This window comes from Mauremys reevesii, linkage group 1, assembly GCF_016161935.1.
Source record: "Mauremys reevesii isolate NIE-2019 linkage group 1, ASM1616193v1, whole genome shotgun sequence".
NCBI lineage: Eukaryota > Metazoa > Chordata > Testudines > Geoemydidae > Mauremys > Mauremys reevesii.
The window spans coordinates 257980397-258007976 of record NC_052623.1 but is presented as its reverse complement, the minus strand read 5'-3'; the positions used below and the strand labels follow the sequence as shown (position 1 = coordinate 258007976).

The window sequence follows — 27580 nt, the reverse complement described above, 5'->3', positions numbered from 1 at the left end:
ATCCTCTTTGTCTGAGCCTTTGCAGACAACGTTTCCCCACTTAGATCTACAGTACAGTTGGTAGAAATATTTATGAAAGGATGACCCTACTAGTTTGTTCTGTTAAGTCAGACATTCGAATGATTGCAGATGCTGCAGGCACGTGGGGTTCAGCGTGGGGAGGTCAGTCATAGCTCTCCGGGTGAGGGCAGGGTTCTGGAGCAACCCTGGGGTTAGCTTAGCTCATCAGCTGCAGCCAGGCCTCCCGGCTGAGGGGGAAAGGGATGCCGTTCATTTGCAACCCAGGGAAGCTACACTGCACCTCAGCCAGGGCTCCCCAGGATGCAGGATCACTGGGCGGGGGGCAACTGCCCTTCCACCTAAATCATGCCCCTGACCATGAGCATTTCAGGTTTTTAAAAAGGCGTGGGAGCAGTGGCCCTTTTGCCCCCGTCTCCGGCGCCTACAGGGGGCTGGCTGGGGAAGCATTTTGGCCCTTGCACCCATGTTTAAACGTATGCTTAGAAAATATTCCTCCCCTCCTTGAAATCTCTGGGATTTCCAGAGCAATGATAATGCTCACGACCTCCCCTGAAAGAACAGGAAAACATGTTGTTAGGGTTCCCTCATCACTCTGAACTTTAGGGTACAGATGTGGGGATCCACATGAAAGATCCCCTAAGCTTATTTTTACCAGCTTAGGTTAAAATGCACCGAGGCACAAATCCTTTCCTGGAAGGTGGCGGGTGCATTTTGCAACTTTCCAATGCCACGCACAGATGAGCTATTGGAGAAACTGGGACATGCCCAGTTTATCTCTACCTTACACTTAACCAAGGGGTACTGGCAACTACTGCTAGATGAATCCACCAAGAAAAGATCAGCCTTCATCACCCATAAGGGGCTGCATGAATTTAAGGTGCTCCCTTTATTGTTAACTATAACAATGTTTAAAAGGGGACTGGATAAATTCATGGTGGCTAAGTCCATAAATGGCTATTAGCCAGGATGGGTAAGAATGGTGTCCCTAGCCTCTGTTCGTCAGAGGATGGAGATGGATGGCAGGAGAGAGATCACTTATGTTCTTTCAAGCAGCCAAAAGGAAAAATGTGTCCTTTTAAAATCCTGAGGTCTGTGCTTCTGGTTCAAAATGATCCCACTGTGCTGCCACCATGTCAGGGTTCCCTCCTCACTCTGAACTCTAGGGTACAGATGTGGGGACCTGCAAGAAAGACCCCCTAAGCTTATTTTTACCAGCTTAGGTTAAAATTTCCCCAAGGCACAAATCCTTTCCTTGTCCTTGGATGGTATTGCTGCCACCACCAAGTGATTTAGACACAAATTCAGGAAAAAGGGCCACTTGGAGTTCCTGTTTCCCCAAAATATTCCCCCAAACCCATTCACACCCCTTCCTGGGGGAGGCTTGAGAATAGTATACCAACCAATTGGTTACAATGTGAGCACAAACCAAACCTCTTGGTTTTCAGGACACTGAAAATCAATCAGGTTCTTAAAAGAATAATTTTATTAAAAAAACAAGTAAAAGAATCACACCTGCAAAATCAGGATGGAAGATAACTTTACAGGGTAAATAAAAAGATTTAAAACACAGAGGATTCCCCTCTGATTCTGCTTTCCAGTTACAAAACAGGAATGAAATTACCTCTTAGCATAGGGAAAATTCACAAACTAAACCAAAAGATAATCTAACACATTTCCTTGCCTTACTTACAATTTTTGTAATCTTAGATGGTCATTTCAGGTATGTTTCCAGGAGATGTTTTTCCTGCCTGGACCCTCTCTCCGTCCAGAGAGGGAACAACCAAAGAGAGCACAAGCAAAACTTCCCCCGCCCCACCCCCATTGGAAAGTATCTTCTTTCCCCATTGGTCCTTCTGGTTAGGTTCCAACTAGGTTAATTGAACCGATTAACCCCTTACAGGTAAGGCAATTTGGTACAGCTGCCCTGTGTATATTTATGACATGTGTTTCTCTGGTTCATGCGCTAAGACCTGTTGATAATAAGCGATGACACCCCAACTAACTTGAGAAAGATCTTTCACTCGCCAGGTGGGGTGAGGCAAGTAGCCTGTCCTGTTTCTAGCTGGAGGATTTGGGGCTGCTGCTCATCTCAGCAGGAGCCAGGTGAGGTAACGTACTGGTGGGGGAAAGCAGAGTTTGTTCCACAGCCCAGAATCTGGCCATGTGTGTGACAGACTGACAGAGCACTTTAAAGAAAGCAAGAGAAAGTTGAAGGAATGGGCAGCAGGAGAGAGAAAGCAGCAGCCAGACAGATGGAACGGAGCCATTTAGGGAGAGAATGGAGGGGGAAAGGATATATAGATAGTGAAGCAGACATTTCTGGGGACAGAGAGAAGGATGCACAGCACAGGCAGACATTGCAAAGCAGAGGATTAATCCAACACAATCTATTAAATGATTTAAGAAGGATATTCCTACACTGCTTAAACGAGGGACTGAATGAGTTGGAGGCTGGTAATGGAATACAGAGCCTTTTGCCCGAGGGCCAGTGGTTCAAGTCCGGTCTGAGTTGGTCACTGTCTTAGCACAGAACTGTTCAGATCACATAAAACATTACAGTTGTGTAGTGTAAGTAATCTCATCAGCACAATATATTCAATGAACTAGAACAGCCTTTCCCAAACTTTTTTGGTCACGGAACACTTTTTAGCTTATTACGGAACACTTACAATACTATTTTGTAGTCATTTGGTTTTCAAATAAAAAATTGCGTTATTTATGCTCAAATATATTTTATTTTATAAAACAAAGCAAAAATACAAATTTAAAATAACTTGAACTAACAATTTCTAACTGGAAAGCGCGTATAAAGTAATACAAAAATCAAGTGCAGGAGTCAAAATTAAAAACAGTGTTCTACTTAAAAAAACTGTTTATATATATATACACAAACACCAAACAAATTAGATTTTTACTAGGAAAAATCTATTTTTATAAACAGAAATACAAATTTGGATTTAATGGGATTGGTGTTTCTGTGTTTTTCTATCACAAATTCACTTAATATTAGGAATAATGCTGGAAAGTTGAATCCTTATGTCAGGCGCAGCATCAAGTCTATTCCTATATTTGGTTTTTGTTGCAGTATAATACGAAAATCCCGTCTCACACAAATAAGTTGTAGCAAAAGGAAGGAGCACTCGAACTTCACATTTAGTCACATTAGGGTACTCTTCTATTAGGCTGCTCCAGAAATTATTCAGCAGAAGATCCTTAAACTTTTGTTTCAAATCAGAGTCAGAAATTAAGTCAATTAGGCTTTCATAATTGTGCGCAGTAAAGCTGACTGGTTTGGCTGTAATTACAAATGGATTTCTAACCCAAGCATTATCATCAGTAGTTGTAGGAAAATATTCTAATAAAGAGGCCTGCAAGTCACAAAAGTGCTGGAAAATGGTGCTGGAAACTTCTTCATGGACTGTAGAATTTATTTCAGTCAGAAATTCATGTACTGTAGGGAACCAGTCAAAGTTATTCTGTTCTACAGAAGATGCCCAGAATTCCAGTTTCTTTTTTAACCATGAAATTTTATCCATTGTAGTAAAAATGGTCACATTCTTTCCTTGCAGTGACAGATTAATTTCATTTAATTTTGCAAAAATATCTGCAAGATACGCAAGTCTCATTAGCCATGAGGAATTTGTCAGTCATTAAATTTTCGTCCTGAATTATCTGAAGTGAAGAATACCGGTAGTTCACTACGAAGCTCAAAAAGCCTCACAAGCACTTTTCCTCTGGATAGCTACCTCACTTCCGTATGTAAAAGAAGCGCTTTGTGCTGACTACCCATTTCCTCACACAAAATTTTAAATAACCTGGATTGAAGTGGTCGAGATTTGACAAAATTGATAATTTGTACTGCTTCATAGAGCACAATTTTCAGATAGGTTGGTATTTTTTTAACTACAAGCACTTGTCTGTGTAAAACACAATGGCTCTTAGTGCTTTCTGGTGCCACACTTATGATTCGCGTTACAGCTCCCTTCATCTTCCCGATCATTGCCCGAGGACCATCAGTACATACACATCAGTACATTTTCCCCAACTAATTTCATGCTTTCTGATAAAATTGTTGATGCAGTTGAATATTTCTTCTCCAGTTGTGTTGCTTTGCAGAGATTCACATAAGAGCAGATCCTCTTCAATAATATTATTAAATCTATATCAGACAAATATTAGTAGCACAGCAAGTCCTGAAATGTCAGTGGACTCATCTAGTTGAAATGAATACTCGTGGCAAAGTTTCAGTCGGCAAACTAGCTCTTTTTCTATGTCATCGTCAAGATCTTTAATACAGCGTGCAACAGTATTATTTGACAACTGTACAGCGTCAATTTTTTTTTACCAGAATGCTCACTCAACATGCACATTACAATATCTTTTGCACAAGGCCTGATAAGCGTTTCTCCAATAGTGCAAGCGTTATACGGTAACTTACTCAATAAGATGCCTTTGTTGCACTTTTGTTGTCTGTTTTAGCAATTTTAATCATTGAAAGTTTACAATTTCCAAGTGAGTCACGCTTCCTCTTGAAAAAACGTATATCTTTGTCTTTGTATTCAGCATGCTTGGTTTCCAAATGCCTACAAAGATTAGTAGGAGCCAATGAATTGTTTGCTAGTATTTTGTTGCACATGACGCACTGCACATCAGGAACATCTTTATTGCCAACACATGTAAAACCGAAAGACAAATAACTTTCATCATACTTTTGTTTTGGTCTTTTAACATCTGCTTCTTCTTGTTTTTTGATATACTTTGGTGGAAATTCTTTCACCTTGGATAACTCACTAGAACTAACAGATTTTTCGGTAACAAAAGACTGTGATTGTTCATCCTCACTTTGAAGTGTCACAATATTTCGCTCGTTCATTTTGGCCACAGTTGGAGTACCAGAAGAACTTGCTTTTCGTTTCAAAGTTCCTTCTTTTAGCCACAAATCCACGGTGATTAGGTTTAGTAACAATATTTAGAAATACTGATTTTTGTCAAATTTTGTTTGTCACAAATATTTATATTGTTTCGAGCGAAGCTAGTTTAGTTGTACTTATCACACACATGGTAAAGACCCACAGGTTTGAGTGTGTTGAGTGAATATGTTATATTCAACATGGCGTAAAGAGAATGGTGTGTGCATACCACTGCAGTTTGCGCAGCCTCGAGCGGAAGGGGTACGACATCACTAACTGAAACGTGCCCGAAAGGGGTAGACGTCAACATGCATGTATGCCACGTTCTCTTTACACCATGATATTTAATACGAGATCCATCAATAACCAGAAAAAGAGTTTTATGTTAAATTATAGTCATTCAAAAAGAGTTGTAAACTACGTTTCAAATTGGCCAAATTTAAAAATAAAAAAAATTTAAAGACCCTTTTTTCTAATTATGATTCTTTCACGGAACACCTATTCACATCGTGCGGAACACCAGTGTTCCGCGGAACACAGTTTGGGAAACACTGAAGTAGAAGCATGAACTGCCCTCTGACCTACCCCCAGGAGTGGTCCTTTCTGCTCAGAGTTGAAGCAAGTGGGTAGGATAAGAAAGCTTGCACCGTTTTCTGTTCTGAAGCTAGAGGACGTCAGTCTCCACAGCTGTGTCAAGCCTACCGTTTCAGAAGCACTTTAAACACAGTCAGAGAAATTCTCTCTGTTCTATTCAACTTTCCCAACTCTACTAACTTGCGATTTACTCTTGCAGGCTGGCGGACAGACAAACGCTGGGCAAGTGAGCCAATCTTTCGGAGGTGTGGGGAGAAACCTGGCAGGTGCTTAGTGGTGGGTTTTGTTTGTGGGGGCAGGCAAATAATGGTTTGTTGTGTATTGTTTGTATTGCAGGAGTGACTAAGCCCCAATCAGGATCAGAGCCCCACAGTGCTAGACACTGTAGAAACCCACAAGTGGACACAGTCCATGCCTTGAAGAGCTTACAATCTATTAGGAAACCAGACGCAACAAATGGACATTACAAGAAATAGAAGGGGAGGGCTGGAAGGCAAGCAAGGGTAATGAAAATAAGGTCTTGCAATTACATGCAGTAACTATTTCACAGCGCAATGGCTCCAAAATCAGAATTAAACCAACAAACATCAGTCTTCCCTGATAACTGCTGCAAACCTAATCAGCATTAGTTAGCTGACTTCCTACAGGAGCCACAGTAGCTTTAGAGATTGACTCAGGGAGGACACTCCATGCATAAGGGGCAAGCATGGAAATATCTGTGGGAGAAGCAGACAAAGGCACCGTCAAGGCTGTGATCATTAGGGTGATATAATAAGATATGTGCTGTGAAGTCATCGACACAACTCCAGTAGTTCAGGTTTAGATTACTGGAATTACCGGTGCCATAATGAGCAGAGCTTGATATTTTGTTTATTTGGGGAAAGGAGAGAAGGTTTAAAGAAAAAAACCCTAATGTATCTCATGTAGGAGCAGAGAAGTTATTTCACCTCTGTATTTGGCATTGGTTTGACTGCTGCTGGAATACTATGTCCAAAGTTCTGGTGTCCATAATTCAAGAAGGATGTTGATAAATTGGAGACAGTTCAGAGAAGAGACACAAGAATGATTAAAGGATTTGAAAATGTGCCTTATAGTGATAGACTCAACAAGCTCAATCTATTTAGCTTATCAAAGAGAAGGTTAAGGGGTGACTTGATTTAAAAATTGTCAATGGTGGAGAATCCACCATAACCTTTGGTAAGTTGTTCCAATTGCTAATTACCCTCACTGCTAAGCATTTATGCCTTATTTCCAGTCTGAATTTGTCTATTTCAACTTCCGACCATTGGATCCTGTTAGACCTTTCTCTGCTAGATTGAAGAGCCCATTACCAAATATTTGTTCCCCACGTAGGTACTTACAGACCATAATCAAGATTGGATGTTTTTCTAAAAGATCTGCTCTAGGAATTATTTTGGGGGAGTTCTCTGGCCTGTGTTATACTAGAGGTCAGACTAGATGATCTCAGTGGTTCCTTCTGGCCTGAGAATCTGTGAACCCTGAAGTTTAAGCTTTGCAGTCAGTCCCCAAATCATGCTAACGTGAATCTGCCATCACCGCAGAGCAAGGAATGGATTGGCTTAAAAAAAACCTTCCATGCCAATGAAATATTTGTGATAGCTTGGGAAACTCATTCTCCTCTAGGAATCAGTTCTAGACCAAGGTACAGCAGGAGCAGTGGAGTGAGAAGTCTAGCAGTTGTAGAGTATGTCTACAAAGCATTTTGGAGCAAGTCTCCCAGCCTGAGTTGATAGATTCAGGTTAGTGGGGCTTGCGCTAGTGCTCTAAAAATAGCTGTGTAGGTGGTGCTCTGAAGGTGCAGCTCAGGCTGGAACTCGGGTTCTGAAGCCCATCCCCTTCCACAGACTTCAGAATCCAAGCCACAAAGTGCTGTCTATACAGCCATTTTTAGAGCACTATTCTGAGTCTGTTGACCCAGGCTTGGAGTGTAGACAAAATGCAGTGTAGATATATTCACAGAGTCCATGCACAGAAATGATAGGGGGGAACTCTGGGTTGCACTTCTGCAGGTGGGATCCCAAGGAAGAAAGGTGTTGTTTGGGGGTGTTTCTTCCCTTGCCCACCTCTCCACTTCCCCATTACCAATTCAAACTAGCCACACAGCCAGTAGTTTCTGTGGCAGAAGACCAGCATATCAACTTGTCTTTTTCCCATGCCAGACAGACTGATGGGCAGCCACAGGACACCCTGATAGAAAGTTCTGCTGAAGACATACTAGCAAGGGACTGGTGGGTGGGGAGAAGGGCACCAGTTTTTCCAAGAAGGACCTTCCCACAAATGCTCAAAGATTCCCAGGTTGGAATTTGCGCTCAAGCGCGCGGTCCTCTGCTGGGATTATAATCTTGCTCCTTTGCCATTTGTTTTTATAGATTGTTTAAGCCGTCTTGGGAAGACCCCTCTCTTTATCTCAGCTCTGGGGAAGGATGAACATTCAGAATCCATCTTGCGTTACTGTCGCCACATGGTAGGTCATGCAATGACAGTTCCCCAGAGGAAGACAGATGATAATTGAACTTCTTTGGTGTACAGAAACCCCAGAGTTGCATGTGTATAATCCCCTACCCTCATCCAAATGTACACAGCTCTCTAACCTGTGCCATCATTCTCCTGAATACAGGCAGAACAAATCTACCTGGGATAACAGCTTAGTGGTACTTGCTTGCATTAGAACATTGGACCAAAACTGCCAGGACTGGGAGGGAACTAGCTGGCTTTCTTCAACCCACTAACTGTACTGTGCATCACTGGGATGTGTCTGGTTCATCATCCATATAAATACCAGAAGTCGGAGACCCCCTTCCTTCCTCAGGCAGAGCATCAGAAAGAGGTGGGAGCAGGGCTCTACCAAACTCTATTGGAGAGATCTGTCACTTCCTCTGCTAAATAATGTATTAGGCACCCATCTCCATGGAGCCTGGGTGCCTTACACCCATGAAAAACAAACCACCAACCAGTACTGTCCACATCGGGTATTATGGGATTCCTCACTGATGTTGCTCAGCTCAAGATAGGGAGGATGTGAAACCGAGAACAGATAAGTGGGCTGCCACAAAGCTGTCTGCTGGGGGAAGAGAAACCTGAAGTCAGCTGAGTGTGGCAGAGAAGGGAAATTTACTCCATTTATTACTCTTCCTCCTGTTTTAGGACATGGCAGGAGTCCTTCAGCTTGCGGGACACAGTACAGCTACCTACTGTGCAGTGATTACAGGCAGTGGGGAGCTCAGCCTTGGCTTGGGAGACATGGACATCCACCAGCAGATAACAGAGCAATACGTAAGGATGCCCTCTGACCTATACTCCTTCATTCATGAGGAGGAGCCTGGATGTGTGACAGCAGCAAGCATCTAGTGCAAGGATGCGAGATAATGTGTGTGCACACTTGTGGGTGGAGGATGCCTAGATAACATCATTATACATTGCAAGTGGCAGCATACTGAAAGCAGCATCAACCTGTGGAAGCCTAAGGGTAGCCTCAAACTTGGCTCAGTGAAATGGCACTGCAGCAAGCTGCTGGCCAGCCAAAGCTACTTATTTCCAGCTAGCCAGATGGAAACAGAAAACATTCTTTTCCCAACTGAGGGTCATCAATGCTGCCCTAGCCACAACGTCTATACCACAGACTTCTCGAAAGGCAGCCTATTTCTCTAGGCCCCTTTGAGCCCCCAGTAACTTCATGCCCACCGACCTGGAGATGGTGTTTCTCCTTTGGAAACCAAAATAGGTAGCATGGATAGAGCCCCGAAAGCCAATTTTCCTGTCCCATCACCTTCTCTCTACTCCCCGGTGGTCTCTGTTTCTACATGCTGAGCTATTTAAACACAGCTAAACAGATTCTGCTTCTCAGCCTGGTGGTTAGGGAAGGTTTCAGGACAATAATGGAAGTGATGTTGATTCAAACAAACCCCCACAGCCCTACCTGCTTCCCCCACTAATTCCACTGTTGACAAAACAAGAGCCTGTACTTAACAACTGATGGTGATTTGGAAGCAAGTGTAATTTACTTATCATCAGGACCCCCAGGAGGTTCAGAATTCCTTGGGGAAAAAAGTGGTCACTGCTCCCACTTCCATCTCCACCCTTCCCCTCCCTATCCCTTGCCATCAGACAGGAAAACAAAACCTTTACATGATGGGTTAATCCTCATGAGCTTTGCAAAATAACCAATGGAAACTCTGAACCTAGCTACTGATGAAAGCTGCATTGTGGTGATGTTTACGTCAAGGAAATTTAGCAGAGACGTGTGAGAGAGACTGCTGGAATAGGGATGGAAGTCTATGGCACGTGGCAGCCATTTGTGCAACGTGTTGTCACGCCAGCCAGAAGGAGCCACAGCAGGGCTGGGACACACATTACCACAGTGTCTCTGAATTCTGTACATCTGCCTCAGGGATGCCAGGGTTGTGGGAGATGGCTACTGTGATAGGAAGTGTTTGCTAAAATGCTGTGCCTTAATATTTCTAAGCTAAGTAACAAGAAATGCTGGGCTGCTTACTTAAGTGATCAGTCCCTCTGCTCTCTGCTGCTATTCACCCCCCAGGTGGTCAAGATCTGGAAGTACCGTAGAGACAGTATCTTCAGCCCTTGGGAGAGGGAAAGCTTGATCTCACACCTGTGACCCCTTTGGGTAATTAGGGAGCAGCAGAGATGATGTATGCTGAAGAGAATCTCAATTCTGTTCTCACTGAAGGGAAAGATTGCACTGAGGTGAGGCCTCAGACCTGAGAGATAAAGGCAGAGGGGAAATAAGATTCCCTGAATGGATGTTTAAAGGCCAGTTAACAGGTTATGCATAAAAAATTGGGGGCATTTGAAGGACTGCAAATGGAGTAATAGACACAAACACAGAGAGAAGGGGAATGATTTGAAGACCCAGGAATATAGAGGGTTAAGTATGAATATGGGAGTTTGAAGGCCTGTGAGTGAGATATGTTTAGTCCAAAACACACACAAGCTCAAAGGCTTAAGACAGTGCTTAAAGTTGGACTCCTGTGTCCATATTTATGCCCCTAAAAAGTGGTCTGATTTTCCAAAGTAGTGAGCACCTAGAGGCTCCCATGGGCTAAATATGGCATTTGGAGCCTAACTTTATGCACCCCACTTCTGAAAGTCTTGGCTAGAAAGTTGGTCTGGTTTTGGTGGTTTCTCCTTGGCCTTCATAGTGTGCAGGCAATTTCTAGCTAGCTCCTCTCCCCAAATGGGTTGAATGCGAATCTCTTTTCCTTCTGACTTTCAGCACAGGCTTCATATGCAGGTAGTACATTTGGTAGGATTTCTTGGGTGGCAGGTACTCATTATGATAAAGGAATTTGGTGCTAGACTGATGGCTCTGTTACCATTATATGTTGGAATGTTCTCTTCTAACTCAAATCAGTCTTTTGTCACCTTTGTACTCATATCTTCTATTTATACCTTCACAAGGTTTCAGAGAGATGAGGAAAACATGTAGGGCTGAATTCAGACCCGGTACATTTGTTTATATCAGGTCTGAATGTGGCCTGTTATTTCTATTGTTTTGGTTTAGAACAGTTGTTGGAAAAGGGCCAGATCTCAAAAGATATTTAGGTGTCTAGCTGCCATTGAAATAAAATATTTTCAAGGGTCTGAATAAACTGCCCTCTCTAATCATTCCAGCTTGACCATGAGACATGTAAGTTTTAATGGCTCCTCTCCAAGATAGTCCTGCAATTTAGTGTTGGTACTGCAATGGACTGACACATGGGGATCTGAGAATGAGATTTTGTCCCTTGCTCTCTGGTCTAGCTGAGATTGGGAGCTCTGTAGAGGCACCCTACTGGAACTCCAAGGGGAGGAAGCATCTCATTTTGCTCACTAGAGACCTTCAGTTGATATAGGAGCAGCAGTAAAGATCTTAAGGGGGAGCCACCAGCAACCTTCCTCTGTGAGGAGGACAGGCTGGTCTGGTACAAGGCTTGATAGTGGAGGATGGGAAAGAGAAGGAAAAAAAATGGAGAACCTGTAAGACCTGCTTTCTCTAGGAAAATGCTCTTCTTGCTTCACGTCAAGCCTGTGTCTAATAGTTTCTGCAAAAATTGATATTGCAAATACATCCTAGCCACCTGAGTCGATCAGCAAGATGTGCTAGGTTCGCATATCTCGTTCTTCTCCAGTTGAGTCAAGCTGCCCTTGTTCTGTGTTCTGTATTTTCACTAGGTGTCCAGGTTCAAGGAGAGTCTGTGCTTGGCCCCACTGGTATGTATTGATGGGAACGTGCCAGTTGCCACCATTCAGTACATCTGTGAAATTGCTACAGAGCACCAGATAGCCGGTAAGGAGAACTCCCCTCTTTCCCCATGTTTTTTTAAAAATATATGAAATATGTTTTCATATATTCTTAGTTTTTCTTATTCTGCAGCTATGTCAGATTTCTATCAGGGTAACATCTACAGCCCCTAGCACTGACAGAAAACCAGCAAAGGTTAAAGGTGAACTGAAACGCTAAGCTGAAAGCTGAGGCAGGCACAGACTTGTATGCTGTATGCCTCCCATGGTTTGTGGCATTCAGCAAAGCAATACATTTTAACTTACCTGTTTTTAAAAACGATTCTGCCCCCCCACCCCCGCTCCCTGTGAAAATCTTGGTTTGCTGAAGACTCTTCACAACCCATCTTAAGACTTCAGAATTGTTCCCCCACCTTCTTCAGAAGTAAGCTCTGCAGGGGGAGACAGTTCTCTAGACTCAGCCAGTGAGCAGAGACTACAAAGATAGCTCCTGCTGGCTGGCTGGCTCACTGGCCTGTCTATCGAACTAAATGCCCATTCCTGACTGTGCCTCTCATCGCATCACCCCAGAGCCAGAAGCAGTTTAATCAGTACTGTTGCAGTAGAAAGGGAGATTGAAGATAGCCTATCCTTTCCTACCTATAATAAAGTGTAGATACCAAACATTGTAAAAATCACAATGAGCATTCCAAATAGCTGTCTGTCCTGAAGCAGAGAGATTGTTACACCAGCTAACCATCCACAATGTTTTTTTGAAGTGTGCTATGAGCCAACAGATGAGAACAAGGCTTCTAAGCCATTCCTTTCAGACAGCTGGAAAGCGCTGACCTACATCTCCCCCAATCTGCGAGAACTAAGGGCAATAAATCGGACCCTCGGGCACCCTGTGCCGGCAGGTACAGTACAGTGAAGTGGTAGCGAGAGACAAATACTTTCAGATTAACCTAGACACTGCATAGGGAGCTGGGTTTTCCCCACCCCTGCCGCCATTTCAGACTGACTGCTCCCACTGACTGCAAGTCCCTCGCTGTGCTGAACCAGCACTTCTAGAAGCAGCAGAGCTGTCTGTCATAGTGCTGCCTCCAGAAGAGTTAACATTGGTTACCAAAACAGCTACAGCAGCTGGAGATTTTACAAAGCCCAAGAATCAGGGAAGGCCAGCTTTGGGCAGGGGAGTGATGAACTAGCATAGAAGCTGCAGTTCACTGAAGCAGAGGAGCTGGTGACCATTGTGTGTGTTTTGAAAGAACATGGATTTTCTAGGGTTAGTACACAGACTTGTATTTTAATTAATTTCTATTTCAGTCCCTTTTTATTTTGTGTGTGTGTTAAAACAAATACTCTGAACCTAAAGACCCTGGTTAACTAATGAGGCACCTAGACCACCTCACAAAATCTCCACAAGTTCTAAAACTTGATTCAGATAAGGCAAAAAACTAGTCCAGCAGAGAGTGCTGCAGGTTTGGGGTTGCTACATACAGGGCCGGCTCCAGGGTTTTTGCCGCCCCAAGCAGCAAAAAGAAAAAGAAAAAAGAAAAAGCCGTGATTGCGATCTGCAGCACTACCGCTGCCGCTTCAGTCTTTGGCAGCAATTTGGCGGCTGGTCCTTTGCTCCGAGAGGGAGTGAGGGACCCGCCGCCAAATTGCCGCAGAATAGCTGGACGTGCTGCCCCTAGCACCTGCTTGCTGGGCTGGTGCTTGGAGCTGGCCCTGGCTACATATCCTAGAGTTTGAGTCACTGTTTTTGTCATGCACACTACAAGCCCAACCAAGCAAAGAGGATCACTAGTTTATTTCAGATGCCCCAATGAAGCATCACAGTATGATGGAATTTGTCTTCAGACTGTGATGCTGTCTCTATAGGAGATGAAACATTGCCCTATGCTGACACCAACGCAATGGCATTAAGATACCGACAACATGACAGTTATTTTGTGCCCCTGTGCACATACACAGGTGTAAACTCATTAGAGATGGTACCCTCATTTCAGAATGGAGGTGCACTGGAGGGGCTACGTGGAAGCCCAGGATTGGAATAGCAGGTATGGGGAGGGTTGCAGGTCAGGAATGAGAAGCACACGGCGGAGCTGTGAGTGGAAATTTTGCACAGTATGTCAGCTCTGCGGCTGCTTCTGGTCCATGCTGTCAGCGTTTTCCATGAGCATTGTAAACTCCAGGCTAGACTTTGAAAACCACTCACAAATAGGCCAACATCCCATGACATGGAAAGCTCAAGTCAGTAGTTTTGTGGTCTGAAGTGATGTCGCAGCTTTTCTTCCATTGCTGTCTAAAGAGCTGCCATCCAGGCTGGAGGATGTTGTCAGGACTGCGATGACCCTAACCCACCCCTTGCTGACACAACTGCATTGTGTGGTGGTGACACTCGGCATGCATGGAGTCCTCTTGTGCGGCAGGAGAGTGGAAGGGAGTGTCTCACTGTGCCCTGGAACTTGCAAACAGGTAGGGGGCTCAGGAAGACCAACTGAGTGGCAAGGAGTTCTCATTCCCTTGTGCCTGGGAGCACCGGCATAGTAGTGACTCTATACTATGCAGATTTCACAGGGGAGACCAGCGTTCTCAAACTGGCGGTCTTGCCCAAAAGGGAGCTGCAGGGGGTTGCAAGGTTATTTTAGGGGTGGTCATAGCATTGCCACCCTTACTTCTGCACTGCCTTCAGAGGTGGGTGGCTGGAGACTAGCGGCTATTGGCCAAGCGCCCAGCTCTGAAGGCAGTGCCCCGCCAGCAGCAGTGCAGAAGTAAGGGTAGCAGTACTGCAACCCACCCTACAATAACCTTGTGACCCCCCTCCCCCACAGCTCCTTGATCCCTACAATTACAACATTGTGAAATTTCAGATTTAAGTAGCTGAAATCATGAAACTTACAATTTTTTAAATCCTATGACCATGAATTTGGTACGGCCCTAACTATAAAGGATCAAGGAGAATCTGAAAGAGGAAGGAGACTTGGTGAGTGAAAGTGGTCTTAGAGCACAGACTGAGTCGGTCAGGAAAAGGGCAGGTGAGAGCTTCCACACACCAGGGGGATGGTGGACGGTCCTGGAAGGAAGCTGTAGTTGGTTTTTGGGAAAAGGCCAAAGACAGGAGAGCAGCAAGAAGGGTTTGGTGGCTGGCACGTGTCCCTAAGCCAGAGGACCAAGGCTGGAGGCCAGAAAGCAGCAGTGGGAGTTGCCTGCTGATGTCTAAGCTGCAGCCCAGGGCTGGAGAGGGCTGAAGATGGAAATAGTAGCAGGGCTTACCCCCGTCCACACTGGAGAGCTGGCGTCAGGGAAGCAGCAAGAGGGCCAGGGAGAGTGAGGGATGCTCCCCTGATAAGGCTCTGGGGGTTCCTGCTGGGGAGAGTAGGGCTCTTGCTGGAAGGGCTGGGGTGGCTATCTTGGCAGAAGGACAGAAGAGGACTGACAAGAAGCCTAGGTGTGATGGAAAATTCTGGAGTGTAGTATTTGGGGTGTCATGTCGTTGGATTTTTAAAGACTGTATATACTGGGATGTGAGAAATGGATTATGTTTGGTACTTTTGTTTTGGCTTATTTAAAATATGTTTTTGGTAATAAACCACATCAAAGGACTGGAGGGTAAGCTTGCAAGGAGTTACTGGGGATTCTGAAAGGGAAACTGAGGCAGGTGCCTCAGTCATGCTGTAACTTGTCATAGGAGGGCACTCCAGGGAGGGCCATCCTATCATACAGTGATTCATATCTGTGGAGTGATCACAGAAAGTGATCATTTAAAATGTGCTTTCCCCTCACTAATTAAGAATGCAAGTTTAAAACACACTCTCCATGGACCTACATGCTAGTAAAACTCAGTTGCACAAATCGTGGTGGAAAGCGAACCCGAAAAGGGTGCAAACATAGGCAAAGTGAATGTGATTCAAAATGTAAAGAAATATTATTTGGACTCTAAGTACTGAGGCAGCTGTGGACAAGATCAGCCAGGTCGAAATATTGCTTCCAGACTTCGGTGAGTTCCCAGTAATGTCACTCCTCCTCTCCCTCTCTACAGAATGCTGCAGGCGAGCTCTGTGCCACCCACTACCCAGCAATCCCCATCTCCAGGGAAGAGATAGTGAATGTCTCAGGAGCGGGTGACAGGTATATTACTAATTACCCAGAGAAAAGATGCAGTTATGGGATTCCTTTATTTTCTGCAGCTGAATTCCAATCTGGAATTTTTAACACTACCATGAAGACAGATTTCACTCTGATACTTGGGAATTAAACACTAAATCCACCCAATAAGGAGTAAGGAACATAATTCCCCACAACGTGTACTAAGAATTTGCCCATAACAGCTTAATGTCGATTGAAGCCAGTCTGGCCACTCATCCTCCTTTTCACAGAACTGGCTTGAACATATGCTACAGCATCCTAGGTCCCAGCAGTACAGCTACAAGTTCTGAATTACTCTGAGCTGGGCTGCCAAACTTCTTGAAGTTTATTGGCTATTGAAGTACCATGGCAGTAGTCAAAATAAAGTAAACAATCTTAAGACAAAGCTGAATCCATTTCTCTCCAGTGGAAGTGAGACTTAACCTTTGTTGTAAGGTTTGCTAAAAGTGGGACCCACCAGAGCCAGGAAGTGCCTTAAAGGCAGGAGTTGCCGTACAAGTTCAGTTCATCAAGTCCAGTTTTCTGCCTGTGGGAGTAGCTGGTACCTTATGCTTCGAGTTCTCACCATACCTTACCTAATCATTGATGCAATGCTGTACATTGGGGTTGGAGGGGACAGGCATTACTTACTGACCCCATAGTGATCAACTTACATCTTTATTATCCTCCTTGTCTTGTATAACTACATGTGATACAGTCATAATTATCCAGACCTTTTTTCATAAACTGCAACGACTGATATTTTCCTGCAGTGAACTGTCTGGGAAGCCTGTCTGAGGCAGATTTTTCCACATTTATTTGCCACTAATTTAAAGGAGTGATTAGCCTCCTGCTTTTTCATGCTGGAGGACAGCATAAACAGGGACTGGTTAGTTTCATGGGAACCTTAGTAATTCTGAGTACTTCAGTCAACTCTCCTCTATTTTCTCCTTTCCAGACTAAATAATCACAGTGTTTCTGATCATTCCTCATATGTAACTCCTGCCATATCTCTATCCCTCTGCATTGCATTTCGCTAGACTTTTTCAATCTCAGCCACATCTTGAAGGTGGGGTGGCCACAACTGGGCACGATACGTTGAACAATGACCTAACCTCCTCCGGAATAATTGTTATAGGTGGCTAATATCTTATCATTTGCTCTCTTTTAAAATTTACCTAAGCTTCCTATTTGCTTTAAGCTGCTCCCCTGCCAGACATTGTCCATGATATGTCTGATGACGCCTAGCTTTTTCTTCCTAGAGGACCCTGAAAGTTCAGGCCCATTAGTATCTATATTACTGTAGTCCTATTAAAGTTAAATTGATCTGCTCTCATGAAGCTCAGTTTCTCTGAGTCCATTTGGCATTTCTCAGAATCTTCTAGTTTCTATGGTAATTTCCTTCTCCTGCTGTCTAATGGCTGTTCCTTTGCTCTGCAGAAATCCTCTGTTCCATACAGTGCTGGGTGCAAGAACAGACTGCTTGTTGCCAGGCCTTTAAGACCAATGCTCACACAGGCTACATGTGCTGAGAAACCAAAGCTGTATAACCCCCCAGTGTACAGGGTGGTGGTGAGCAGTTTCAAGGGACTGAACAATGGAATCTAACCAGAAGTAGCCAACACATTCATATCTCAGTTAGTTTCACCTTCTAAATTCTGTGCTGGGATCCAGCAAGGTTCACTGTGCTGTAGTTAATGGTGCCAAAGCTCTGACTTGGGGAAGGTGCTCAGAGCTATTCCAGTCTCAGTCTCTCCCAGCAGGAGGCACTGGAGGGAATGGTGTCAGTAGGGGCACTGGCTCAAGAGGAGCGTGCAGCTCATTTGTATCTTAAGGTTCTCTTGGAATCCCTGCCCAGATGGCTGGGTCCATTGTCAGTCTGTGGAAGCTGTTTGCTCCCTGCACCCTGGTTGCTGTGACAACATAACAGTGCGTGCATGTACACAGCACTGCAGAGGAATAATCCCCCCAAATATTTATTCCAAGTCTCAGGAGCTGTTGAGAGATTGAAAGGTCATCACAAACCACAATGTTCTGTGCCTTTTGTTAAACAGAAACTGAGGTAATTCATCTAAGTAAGAAATGGAAGTTTTTCCTTCCCATCCCCTAGGATGTAGTGAGAAGCACCTGGAAGCTCTTAGCAGTAGTCGCGCTCCAGAGTGGAAGGCCATGCTGGTACTGAGTGTAAATCTCTACTGGCCCATAGCTACCCTTGCCCTGTGCAGGCAAGCACTCTAAGTGCAGCTCCCCAGACCCGACGAGGCTCTAGCGCTACATGCCACCTGCACCTGCTGTTGCCTTTACTAGGCAGATGAGGCCTCCAGAGACCTTAGATGAACCACTGGCTGAAAGCTGACAGACTACTTTATCTGTAGAGGACTCCCTCCCCCAGCCAACGTGGGAGCTCTGTTTTAGAGCCCTAAGCCCTTCCCCTGATATTAGTACTATCTCCTCCATTCTCCTAGGACTTCCCATTCATCTTCCCCACTCTCCATCTCCTTCACATCACCACCCCTTTTTTCCTCTTATGATTTCCATCACCTTCTCTCTTCCTCATCTTTCCTTTTCCCCTTCTTCCTCTTCTGCCTCGTCTTCACTGCTGTTTCCTCTGTCTCAGTCCTTATTTATTTAGTTGTGTACAACTGCTAGAAAGAGGCTTCTATCCATATACCCAGATGCCCTTGATAGAACTTGAATACATCACACAGAATGCCCCACATGCAGCAGCAGAAGTCAATAGAACCAGCCACCAGCAAGTCAGGCAGCCTAGAAGCTCATACTCCCATCCCCCATCTTCCAACTCCAACAATTCCCTACCTTTATCCTAACTATTCCCCACCCCCATTGTTAAATGCCTATGGGAGAAAAGATCTTGCATGGTCTCTTGCAACATGTGGTAACTCCTTACACTAAGCAGTCTGTTCCACTCATAGGTGCCGAGTTATATGGGCTCCAGGGGCCCCAGCCCCAGGAATATTCAGGGCTGGGGGCTGTGCTCCACCAATATCTGGAGCTGGATTTCTCCCCTGGCCCTGCCTGGAGCAGGCACCGGCCCCTGGCTGCCACTACCACCACCCCCAGCCCCGGAGCATCCCCGCCCACCCAATAGCGTAGTGGGGTGGAAGGGGGGAAGCAGCCGCTCCCCTTTGAGCACATTTTACAAAATCAGCACCTTTCCAGGCAGCCAGCACTGGGCTCCGGACTTGGAGTCCGGACCGGGTTTTGCGTGTGGCCGCCAGCTGGCTCTGGGCTCTGCACCGCCCTCCTGCAGCCCCAGCCCTGCTCGCTGGCTCGGGGGCTGCAGGCAGGTCGGCTGGTTGCCGGGCTCCCCGGGGGTGAGGAGGAGGAGGCGCCCATCCGCTCGCAGCTGCCCAGTTCCCCGAGCCGGCCGGGGTGGGCTCTGCCGGGAGGGGCAGCAGGGCAGCCCCCCCAAGTGCGGCGGGGGACTGAGGAGCAGCAGCCCCGTGCAGAGCAAGGCAGCCACGTGGCAGGAAAGGGGGCTCTGAAGCCCAGCTGGTGCCTGTGGAGAGGGAAGGGGAGGGGGGATGTTTTTTTCTCCTGGTCTCTCTTCAGCAGAGGGGGCTGAGGGATCAGCAGGGCCAGGAGGCAAAGGAGCGACTTTGGGTTATTGCCCCCCCCCCACACACTTACCCTCCCTCAGTGTTGCACCTGGGGCTGTGAAACGGTGCTTAGTGCAGCTTGTGAAGGGGGTGGGGTTAAAGGTGCTTTAAGGTGCCAGTTGTGTCTCCTCAGTCTCACTGCTGACTAGCTGCAGCCCCAGTGCTCAGAACTCAGCAATGTTCTCAGGGACTATGCAGTGCTCTATAGGAGTTTTCAATTGCCTGCTAAATGCTTCCACAATGCCACCTTTTCACTCAGCTACATCCTGAATAGTGGGGACTGGGGGCGGGGGAGGGGGGAGTGTAGCAGATGCCAGTTTGAGGTGAATAGTCTCTTGGCCAGATTCTACTGCGTTTATGGTGCTTTGTGCCATGGGCTGGAGCCAAGTGGCTGGTGGATAACCAGGAATCTGGTTAATACTTGTTCTCTAAATTCAGCTTTCTTCTCTCTTTCTCTCTGAATTATCACTAATTCAAAATAGTAGCATGCAAGCTGACTGGATAATGATAATAGCATAATCTCTTGTTATAGCACTGTAAACCCTACTACCTGATTAGTAATGGGATATGTTGGCTGGCACCTTTTTTTACGTGTTCGCTCCCCCTGATGTTAGAACCTGGCTACACCACTGGGGAGGGGAGCTTCCTAGACCTGAGCAGCTGGGGCTTGGGTGAATTTTGTGATACTCTGCCCCTCCCCAGCCACCACCCTGCAGTCCCCACTCCTGCACCATGCTGGGCAAGGGGCAGCCCCATCCCCAGTGAGGCTATGGTGAGGGGTGGCAGCAGGGGAGGCCACACGTGATGGCAACTCCTCCCCCCCCCAGTACCCACCATAGGGGAGGTGAGTGGGCTTTCTGGACCTGAGAGGGACCCTAGGAGCATGTGCAGTGACTGGGGGGGAGAGGAGGGGTCCCTCCCCTGGAGCTTGCTGCTGCCAGGGAGGGTGGAGGGGAGTCCTCTCTGGCCCTAGCCCTGGGGCAGCCTGTCTGCACCCCAAGTTCCTTATCCCCAGCCCTGCCCCAGAGTCCTCACCTGACGGGAAAAACACGCTACTTAAATTTGGTGGTCAGTTTAGAGTATCATAGAATATCAGGGTTTGAAGGGACCTCAGGAGGTATCTAGTCCAACCTCCTACTCAAAACAGGACCAATTCCCAACTAAATCATCCCAGCCAGGGCTTTGTCAAGCCGGGCCTTAAAAACCTCTAAGGAAGAAGATTCCACCACCTCCCTAGGTAACCCATTCCAGTGCTTCACCACCCTCCTAGTGAAAAAGTTTTTCTTAATATCCAACCTAAACCTCCCCCACTGCAACTTGAGACCATTACTCTTTGTTCTGTCCTCTGCTACCACTGAGAACAGTCTAGATCCATCCTCTTTGGAACCCCCTTTCAGGTAGTTGAAAGCAGCTATCAAATCCACCCTCATTCTTCTCTTCTGCAGACTAAACAATCCCAGTTCCCTCATCCTCTCCTCAGAAGTCATGTGCTCCAGCCCCCTAATAATTTTTGTTGCCCTCCACTGGACTTTCCAATTTTTCCACATCCTTCTTTGCAATGTGGGGCCCAAAACTGGACATAGTACTCTAGATGAGGCCTCACCAATGTTGAATAGAGGAGAATGATCATGTCTCTCGATCTGCTGGCAGTGCCCCTACTTATACAGCCCAAAATACTGTTAGCCTTCTTGACAAAGGCCAGAGGAGGGAGTATTAATGCCTGTGCGGACTTCCGGGAAGCGCATGGTGTGGAAGGGGATGCTGGGATGCTCTGGCACCATTCCTTCAAAGCCAGTCAGGACTCTGGGGGAGCCTCCTCTCTGAGCATACTGTCTCCAGGGCAAGAAGTTTACACCTTCCTGGGTCTGACCTCGGAGCATTCAGCATGCCCTTCCACACCATGCGCCTTCCGCAGTGAGTCCGCCCAGGCGGGGTCCTGGGGCAGCCAGAGGTCCCTGCACCCCAACTCCGCAGTCAGATGTGACTCTCAGCCAGCCAGTAAAACAGAAGGTTTATTAGATGACAGGATCACAGTCTAGAACAGAGCTTGTGGGTACAGAAAACAGGACCCCTCTGTCAGGTCCATCTTTAGGGGTGGGGAGCCCAGACCCAAGTTCTGGGCCTCTCCCCATTTCTCCAGCCAGCTCCAAACTGACACTCCCTCCTCTGACCTTTGTGTCTCGATTCTAGACAAGGAGGCCACCTGATCTCTTTGTCCCCAACACCTTCAGTTGGCACCTTGCAGAGGAAGCTGAGGCACCCACACAGTATTCAGAGAAAATATTAAGAACATTCCCACTTCATCACAACAGGTGCAACAAAATATAATACTGTATATTGAAGTAGGCAAGTGCTGCTTCTGACTTTCCACTTTTAACTGACCCTTGTAATCTTGTGGCACTGACGCATTGTAGCTTCATTTTATATCGGCTTACAGGGCGGGAGCAGGGGGGCGTGCCACCATTTTGGGCCCCACCAAAAATTATACAAACCTGCCACCTATGGTTCCACCTTGTACTTAGCTGTGATGCTGGGAGTACCTTTCCCAGATCTGAAGAAGAGCTCTATGTAACTCCAAAGTTTGTCTCTCTCACAAACCAAGGTTGGTCCAATAAAAGATATTACTTCACCCACCTTGTCTCAGAAAATTAAAAACAATTTCACAAACATCTCAGAGGCAGTGCACTCTGCCCCAGGAGACTGGGAGTAGCCAGTTGTGCGCATGACAAAGGAAGGAATTTCTCCTGTTAACTCCTCTGTTATGGTAAGAAACATCACTCAGAGTCTCTAAAGGAAGTTCTGTCTCTCTTTTTCACATCCCAATGGTACTTAAATTAAGGCACTGAGGCTCAATAGTGAGCTACATATCAGGGGTGCTGGAACAATTTGTATATTGGGGGTGCTGAGAGACACTGAACCAAACTGTAAACCCTGTATATAATGGAAACCACTTCAAGCCAGGGGGTGCAGTAGCACCCCCAGTTCCGGCACCTGTGCTACATATTTTGAGCTCTACTGGTCATGTCTGCAGTGAGTAGCCATGCAGCACGGACTAACCTCCCAAATAGGGCTGCCAATTTTGGTTGGACATATTCCTGGAGGTTTCATTTCATGATATAATCTTTAATTAAAGGTTACTCTTTAATTTCTGGAGACTCCAGGACAATCCTGGAGGGCTGGCATCTCAATTTCCAAAGCCAGTGGCATGCTGGGACAGTATAAAATGAGGGGGCACTCACTGTTTTAAAGTCTTGTCATGACCCTAAGAAGGAACATCTCCAGGACATGATACCCTTCCCCATTAAAAGGATAATGTCTGTGGGACACGACGAGAGAGGGGACTTTCAGTCTTCCTTACGGATACCCAAACCCCGTGTTAGACCCTCATCTCCCCCATCCCAGTTTCTGTTGCTTGTAGGTTGATTTGCTGTAGGAACCCTTGGCTCTTAGCTTTGTTTTGTGAGTAGAGACACTTTAGTCTCGCTTTGGGATGGCAAGGTCTGCAGAATCAAATCCATGCCCCAGTGTCCAAAGCTGCCTTTTCTTTCTCTTTCCAGTTTAATGGCAGGGATAATCGCTGGGCTACTTGCTGGGCATGACACAGACACCTGCGTCCGGATGGGCCTGCTCGCTGCCTGCCTCTCCCTCCGTTCATACGAGCCCATCTCCCAGGAGATCAGTACTGTCAGCGTGAACCTGGAGCAGGTCAGGGCTAGGAGCTGGCCAGAGGTGAAGATGTGGAAGATGAATTAGAGCTTGGGCTCTAGAGCTCTAGCAGATGTTACCTCCCCATTCCAACCACACCTGAAGCGCAACATGACTTCAGATTTCTAACCCCCACTGTCAGTCCCCCAATGCCACACAGCCAATATCTGGTACTGCACCTCCCAGAAAGCAAAAAATCAGGGTGCCTAAACTGCTTGGGTTGCACCTTCCTGAAAAAGCTTGTATTTCTTCCTCCCATATTCATAGCGTAGGCGCCAGTCAGCTGTTCCTCCAGCCCAAAGAGTTGAACCAAATTCCTTTGAACAGCCCTGCTCAGCCACCACCTTGGCAAAACAATGGATAGCTCAGACAATATGCTTATTATGTATGGGCTGGCCGAACAGCAGCCCATTGGCACACAGTTCTAGGCCAGTGATCAAAGTAGAGCATTGTATGCTGGGACTTAAATAACTAGAAACTTCTATAGCCCCTCTGCAATGTCCAAGTGCTTCCAAAACACATATGAACATAACCTCGCATCTCCTCACTGAGGTGGGAAAGCACCGTTCTTGTATTACAAATGGGGGATGGGAGGCACAGAGATTAAGTGACTTTTCCAAGGTCACAGTAAGTCTATAGCACAGCTGGGAACGGAACCAAGATTTACCAGTTCCCAGCCCAGTGCTTAACCACAAGACCATCCTTCTACCTATGGCTTTTCTGGCATCCATCTTTTTATTACTGAGGGCAGTAACAATTTGCACCATTAATAGAAATTAGATACAGTCCTTCGGCTTCTGGCAAGTTGCTAATCCTCTGACCACTAAGCGAACAAACCTATGAGAAGTAGCTTTATTCCATCTGGCACTAGGGTGCTCTTAGGGTCACATCTCCCCGCCTTATAAAGCTGCAGGAGGGTTAGCCACGGACTCACCCGGAGGCAGCAAGTCAGACCCCCTTTCTGGGATGAGACTTCTGTCACCATATTCTGTTCCCTTCATTTGGAAAAAAGATCTGTTTTGTCTCCTTTGTCCGTTCAGTCTCCAAGACATAGTATCAGAGGCTCTATAATCTCACAGTGCTGTTACAAACATTTCACAGTGACATTAATGACCAGTGTGTTAGTAGATTTCCAACAATATATTACATGTCACCTTTTATATAAATATAACGAGTGTGAGAGGTGTATGAGGTTGTCGGGCCTGACAAGAGTCGCCGAGACAGAGTAGTGAACTACCGCTGGGCCGCTGTGTCACAGGAGCCTAAATACCTCGGACTAGGTATCACCACTCAAACCATTTTCAGGTCACAAGTAACAATGAAGGTGATGATTTTAACCCAATTCCTAGGTCACCTCACAAGAGCCACTATGCAAGTCCATGTGTTTGCAATTCCAAATGCTCAGAAGACATCCATAGGGTTTTACAAGTTAGATGGAAGTATATGGTTAGCGAAACATCCTGTTACTGTTTCAGCCTGAACTTGCTGGCAGTGCTTTCACGTAAGCTGGGAGCAGCAGCTGTGGTAAGACAGTGCTTAAAGTGTGTGTGTGTGTGTGTGTGTGTGTGTGTGTGCGCCCCTGAGTGATCCAGCTCGATTTTTCCCTCACTGGGTCTCTAACCCCCAACCTTGCAACTTTAAGCACTGCTCCTTGGGGTTATTCAGTTTTCAGCTTCAGAGTTCAGTGGACTGGTGGTTGTCTGTGCAATTAAACCTCCTTCACTGGTGCCCTTATTGATAGAGAGCCGTTGCGGGGTGTATGTGTGTACCATTAGCCCTCCAGTATTACAGTGGCCCAACCTTCCTCCTCTTCAAAATCAGCGGGTGGTGTTAGCAATTCATTGGCTAAATTCAGCAGCAAGGCCAGCTAAGGTGGATGATTAACTTTTCTCTCACCTCTGAGCACTGGAAGTTGTACTTTGCACCACAGAAAACAAAGCAGGAATCTTCTCTGCCTATTATACAGTCTCAGTCTTAGTGAAAAACTAATATCCCTATGTCTACACTATGAGCTGGGGGTGTGATTCCCTACTTGTGTACACATACTCGCACCAGCTCCCATCGAGCTAACACCTTTTCCCACCACCTTTGTGTACTCAGGGGGCAACCTCAGCCTAACCAAAGAGTGGGCGTACCAAGGGTCTTTCCATTGGAAACATTGAAAGAAACAGGCATCCCCAACATCCCAGTGGTGAAAGTGCATAATCAATCATCTAAGGTATTTAAAAATTTATGGTTGTAAAAGATGCCTTTGAGACCAAATTAACCCCTTCCTCTCATGCACCTCCCTGCACCTGATGTGCAGTTTGCCAGCAGATCCATTTATTTATCTCAATCCTGCCTGCAAATAGTTTAGCCAAAATATTCCATGATCACACTGGGAAAGAGTACACCTGACACGCACAGATACCTTTGGAAAGAGGGCGGGGGGTGTTGCTAGTGGGAGGGCTGTGAGAGAGTTTGGGGGAGGGGGAGTTTCCCAGCAGTAGCAGCCAGGTTTGCAGGTATAAGACGAAAGCTAGAATTTCAGTGTCATTGACACCCAGAAAGAGGGGTGGGGTGGAGGGAGAGCTCTGCTTTATAAAAGGGTTTCAGCCGCCCACACTGAGGAAGAGGCAGCTCTGATCCTCCCTACAAGCACCTGGGCTGGGCACAGGAACACACAGTAGCTGGGAAGAAGCCAGAGCCCAAGGATGAAGGTTTATGCAGTGACCACTATTGCTGTCCTCTCGGTGCAGCTCTCTTTCCTGGTTCAGGCTGGGGATGGGAAAGGGTTGGTAGCTCCAGAGAGGCAGGTGGGAGCTGAGAGAGCGAGAAAAGCACCTCAGCCATCAGATGGAGGAGAGAAAGTGCCAGAAGGCAGCTCAGTGAGGTGTCAGCCTGCTGCCAGAGTGCAGAAGAAGGCAGGAGAAGCTGGAGTTGGAGCAAGGTCCCACAGCAAACTGCTGAGCAAGCCACATCGAGAAAGCAGTAAACAGAAGGCCACTAGCAAGCAGCAGAGCCCCCAGCTGCAGCCCCCCAAGAGAAAGAGCCCAGGATCCAGCAACCACTTGGAAGGCCACGGAAAATTCAATACTGACACTGTGAGTATAACACCACAGCACTGCCCTCCGCCTCTGTCTTGCTTCCACCTCAGACCCTGTCCCTGCCTAAAAGCTGCCTCTGGGGTGGTGGGGAAGTGACCCTGGTTCATCTCATCAGAGGGTGAAATAAAAAACAATTATTAAGGTTTGGGGAGACAACAGAGAACATCCTCTTCCCCCAGCCATCCCATCCTGAAGGAGCCACGGCATACTGAGGGTTTGTATGAGAGAGTCAGAACGAAAGAGTTCTTGGGGGGGGGGGTCTCTGTGCCTGCCAAACAACCAGCTAAAGCCATCAAGTGTTCTCCTAGTTTGAGTGGTATGCACGCATACAGTTTTGTGATCCAGTCTAGCTACTCTGTCTGCAGGGCTTAAAGTGGTGTCACCGAAGATCTGGGTCTGTCATTCACTAGCTCATAGTCAAATTACAGCTTTTTTTTCCAATATTTCTGGGGAGACGGGGAGATTATCTTTAATACTAAACAGCAGCCATAGCTCAGATAGCAGTGTGAGATGGCCTGTCTTTGCCAGTCAGGAACCTCGACACCCTGCTCATAGATTAGCCAGGGATGGCTGCAGAGCACTGACGCAGCACAGCTTGTCTCTTCTTAGAGTTCAGCATAAACAGACGAGTCCACTTGTAAGCTGGAAATGCAAGACGTGTACAGAAATCTCATTCCCAGGCCATTTGTTCCCGTCTAAACAAGTGAGTTATGATTAAAATGGAGTGAATACGTTGATTTTTCTATTTGGTGGCTGAACCAACCCCTCGCCTCCCAAATATTCAGTTTGTTTTAAACCAAAACGAGGGTTTTTTTCTCCAGTGTTCCCTTGCCAAAACAAGACAAAAAACACAAATTTTCTTCTGGTCGAATGAAACATTTTGAATGGTGATTCAAAACAACATTTCCTATATGACATGTTGACACAGTCCAGTTTGAAAAATGTCAGAAGGAAACTTTCAATATTTTTGCTTTTTTTTTCAGCTGAAACCATTTGCTGAGTTCACCCCAAATTCATGAACAGTTTTGGGGCCCTGAATAAAACTTTATTTGGCAAATCTACTATTGGTTGAAAAAAAATTCACCTCACACTAAGTATGTCACCGTTGCTGGTACCATTCATCAACATATTTTCAAAACACAGATGTCTGGAGCTGGGCAACAAAATATCAACTTTAAGTGTCTAAGTTTAAAAATAGCATCTTTACAGAGCAGGTAGTTTATAGGGGCTGTAGCCCATGGGGTCTGAGCTCCACCTCCAATCAGGGGGTGCT

The 27580-nt window shown here is 46.2% G+C and overlaps 1 protein-coding gene and 1 pseudogene across 1 annotated transcript in view; one reads left to right on the top strand and one right to left on the bottom strand.

The window, feature by feature from the left end:
• LOC120381329 (pseudouridine-metabolizing bifunctional protein C1861.05-like) overlaps window positions 1-23586 on the top strand; it is a 43202-nt gene extending 19616 nt beyond the window's left edge. The window contains 10 exon segments of the mRNA XM_039499540.1: window positions 1742-1838; window positions 1840-1921; window positions 5725-5791; window positions 7916-8010; window positions 8691-8819; window positions 11718-11832; window positions 12545-12682; window positions 14080-14246; window positions 15811-15899; window positions 23074-23586. Of these exon segments, the coding sequence (XP_039355474.1) occupies window positions 1742-1838; window positions 1840-1921; window positions 5725-5791; window positions 7916-8010; window positions 8691-8819; window positions 11718-11832; window positions 12545-12682; window positions 14080-14246; window positions 15811-15899; window positions 23074-23269 (1175 nt within the window). The 3' untranslated portion in view covers window positions 23270-23586.
• LOC120381335 overlaps window positions 2979-27580 on the bottom strand; it is a 36862-nt pseudogene continuing 12260 nt past the window's right edge.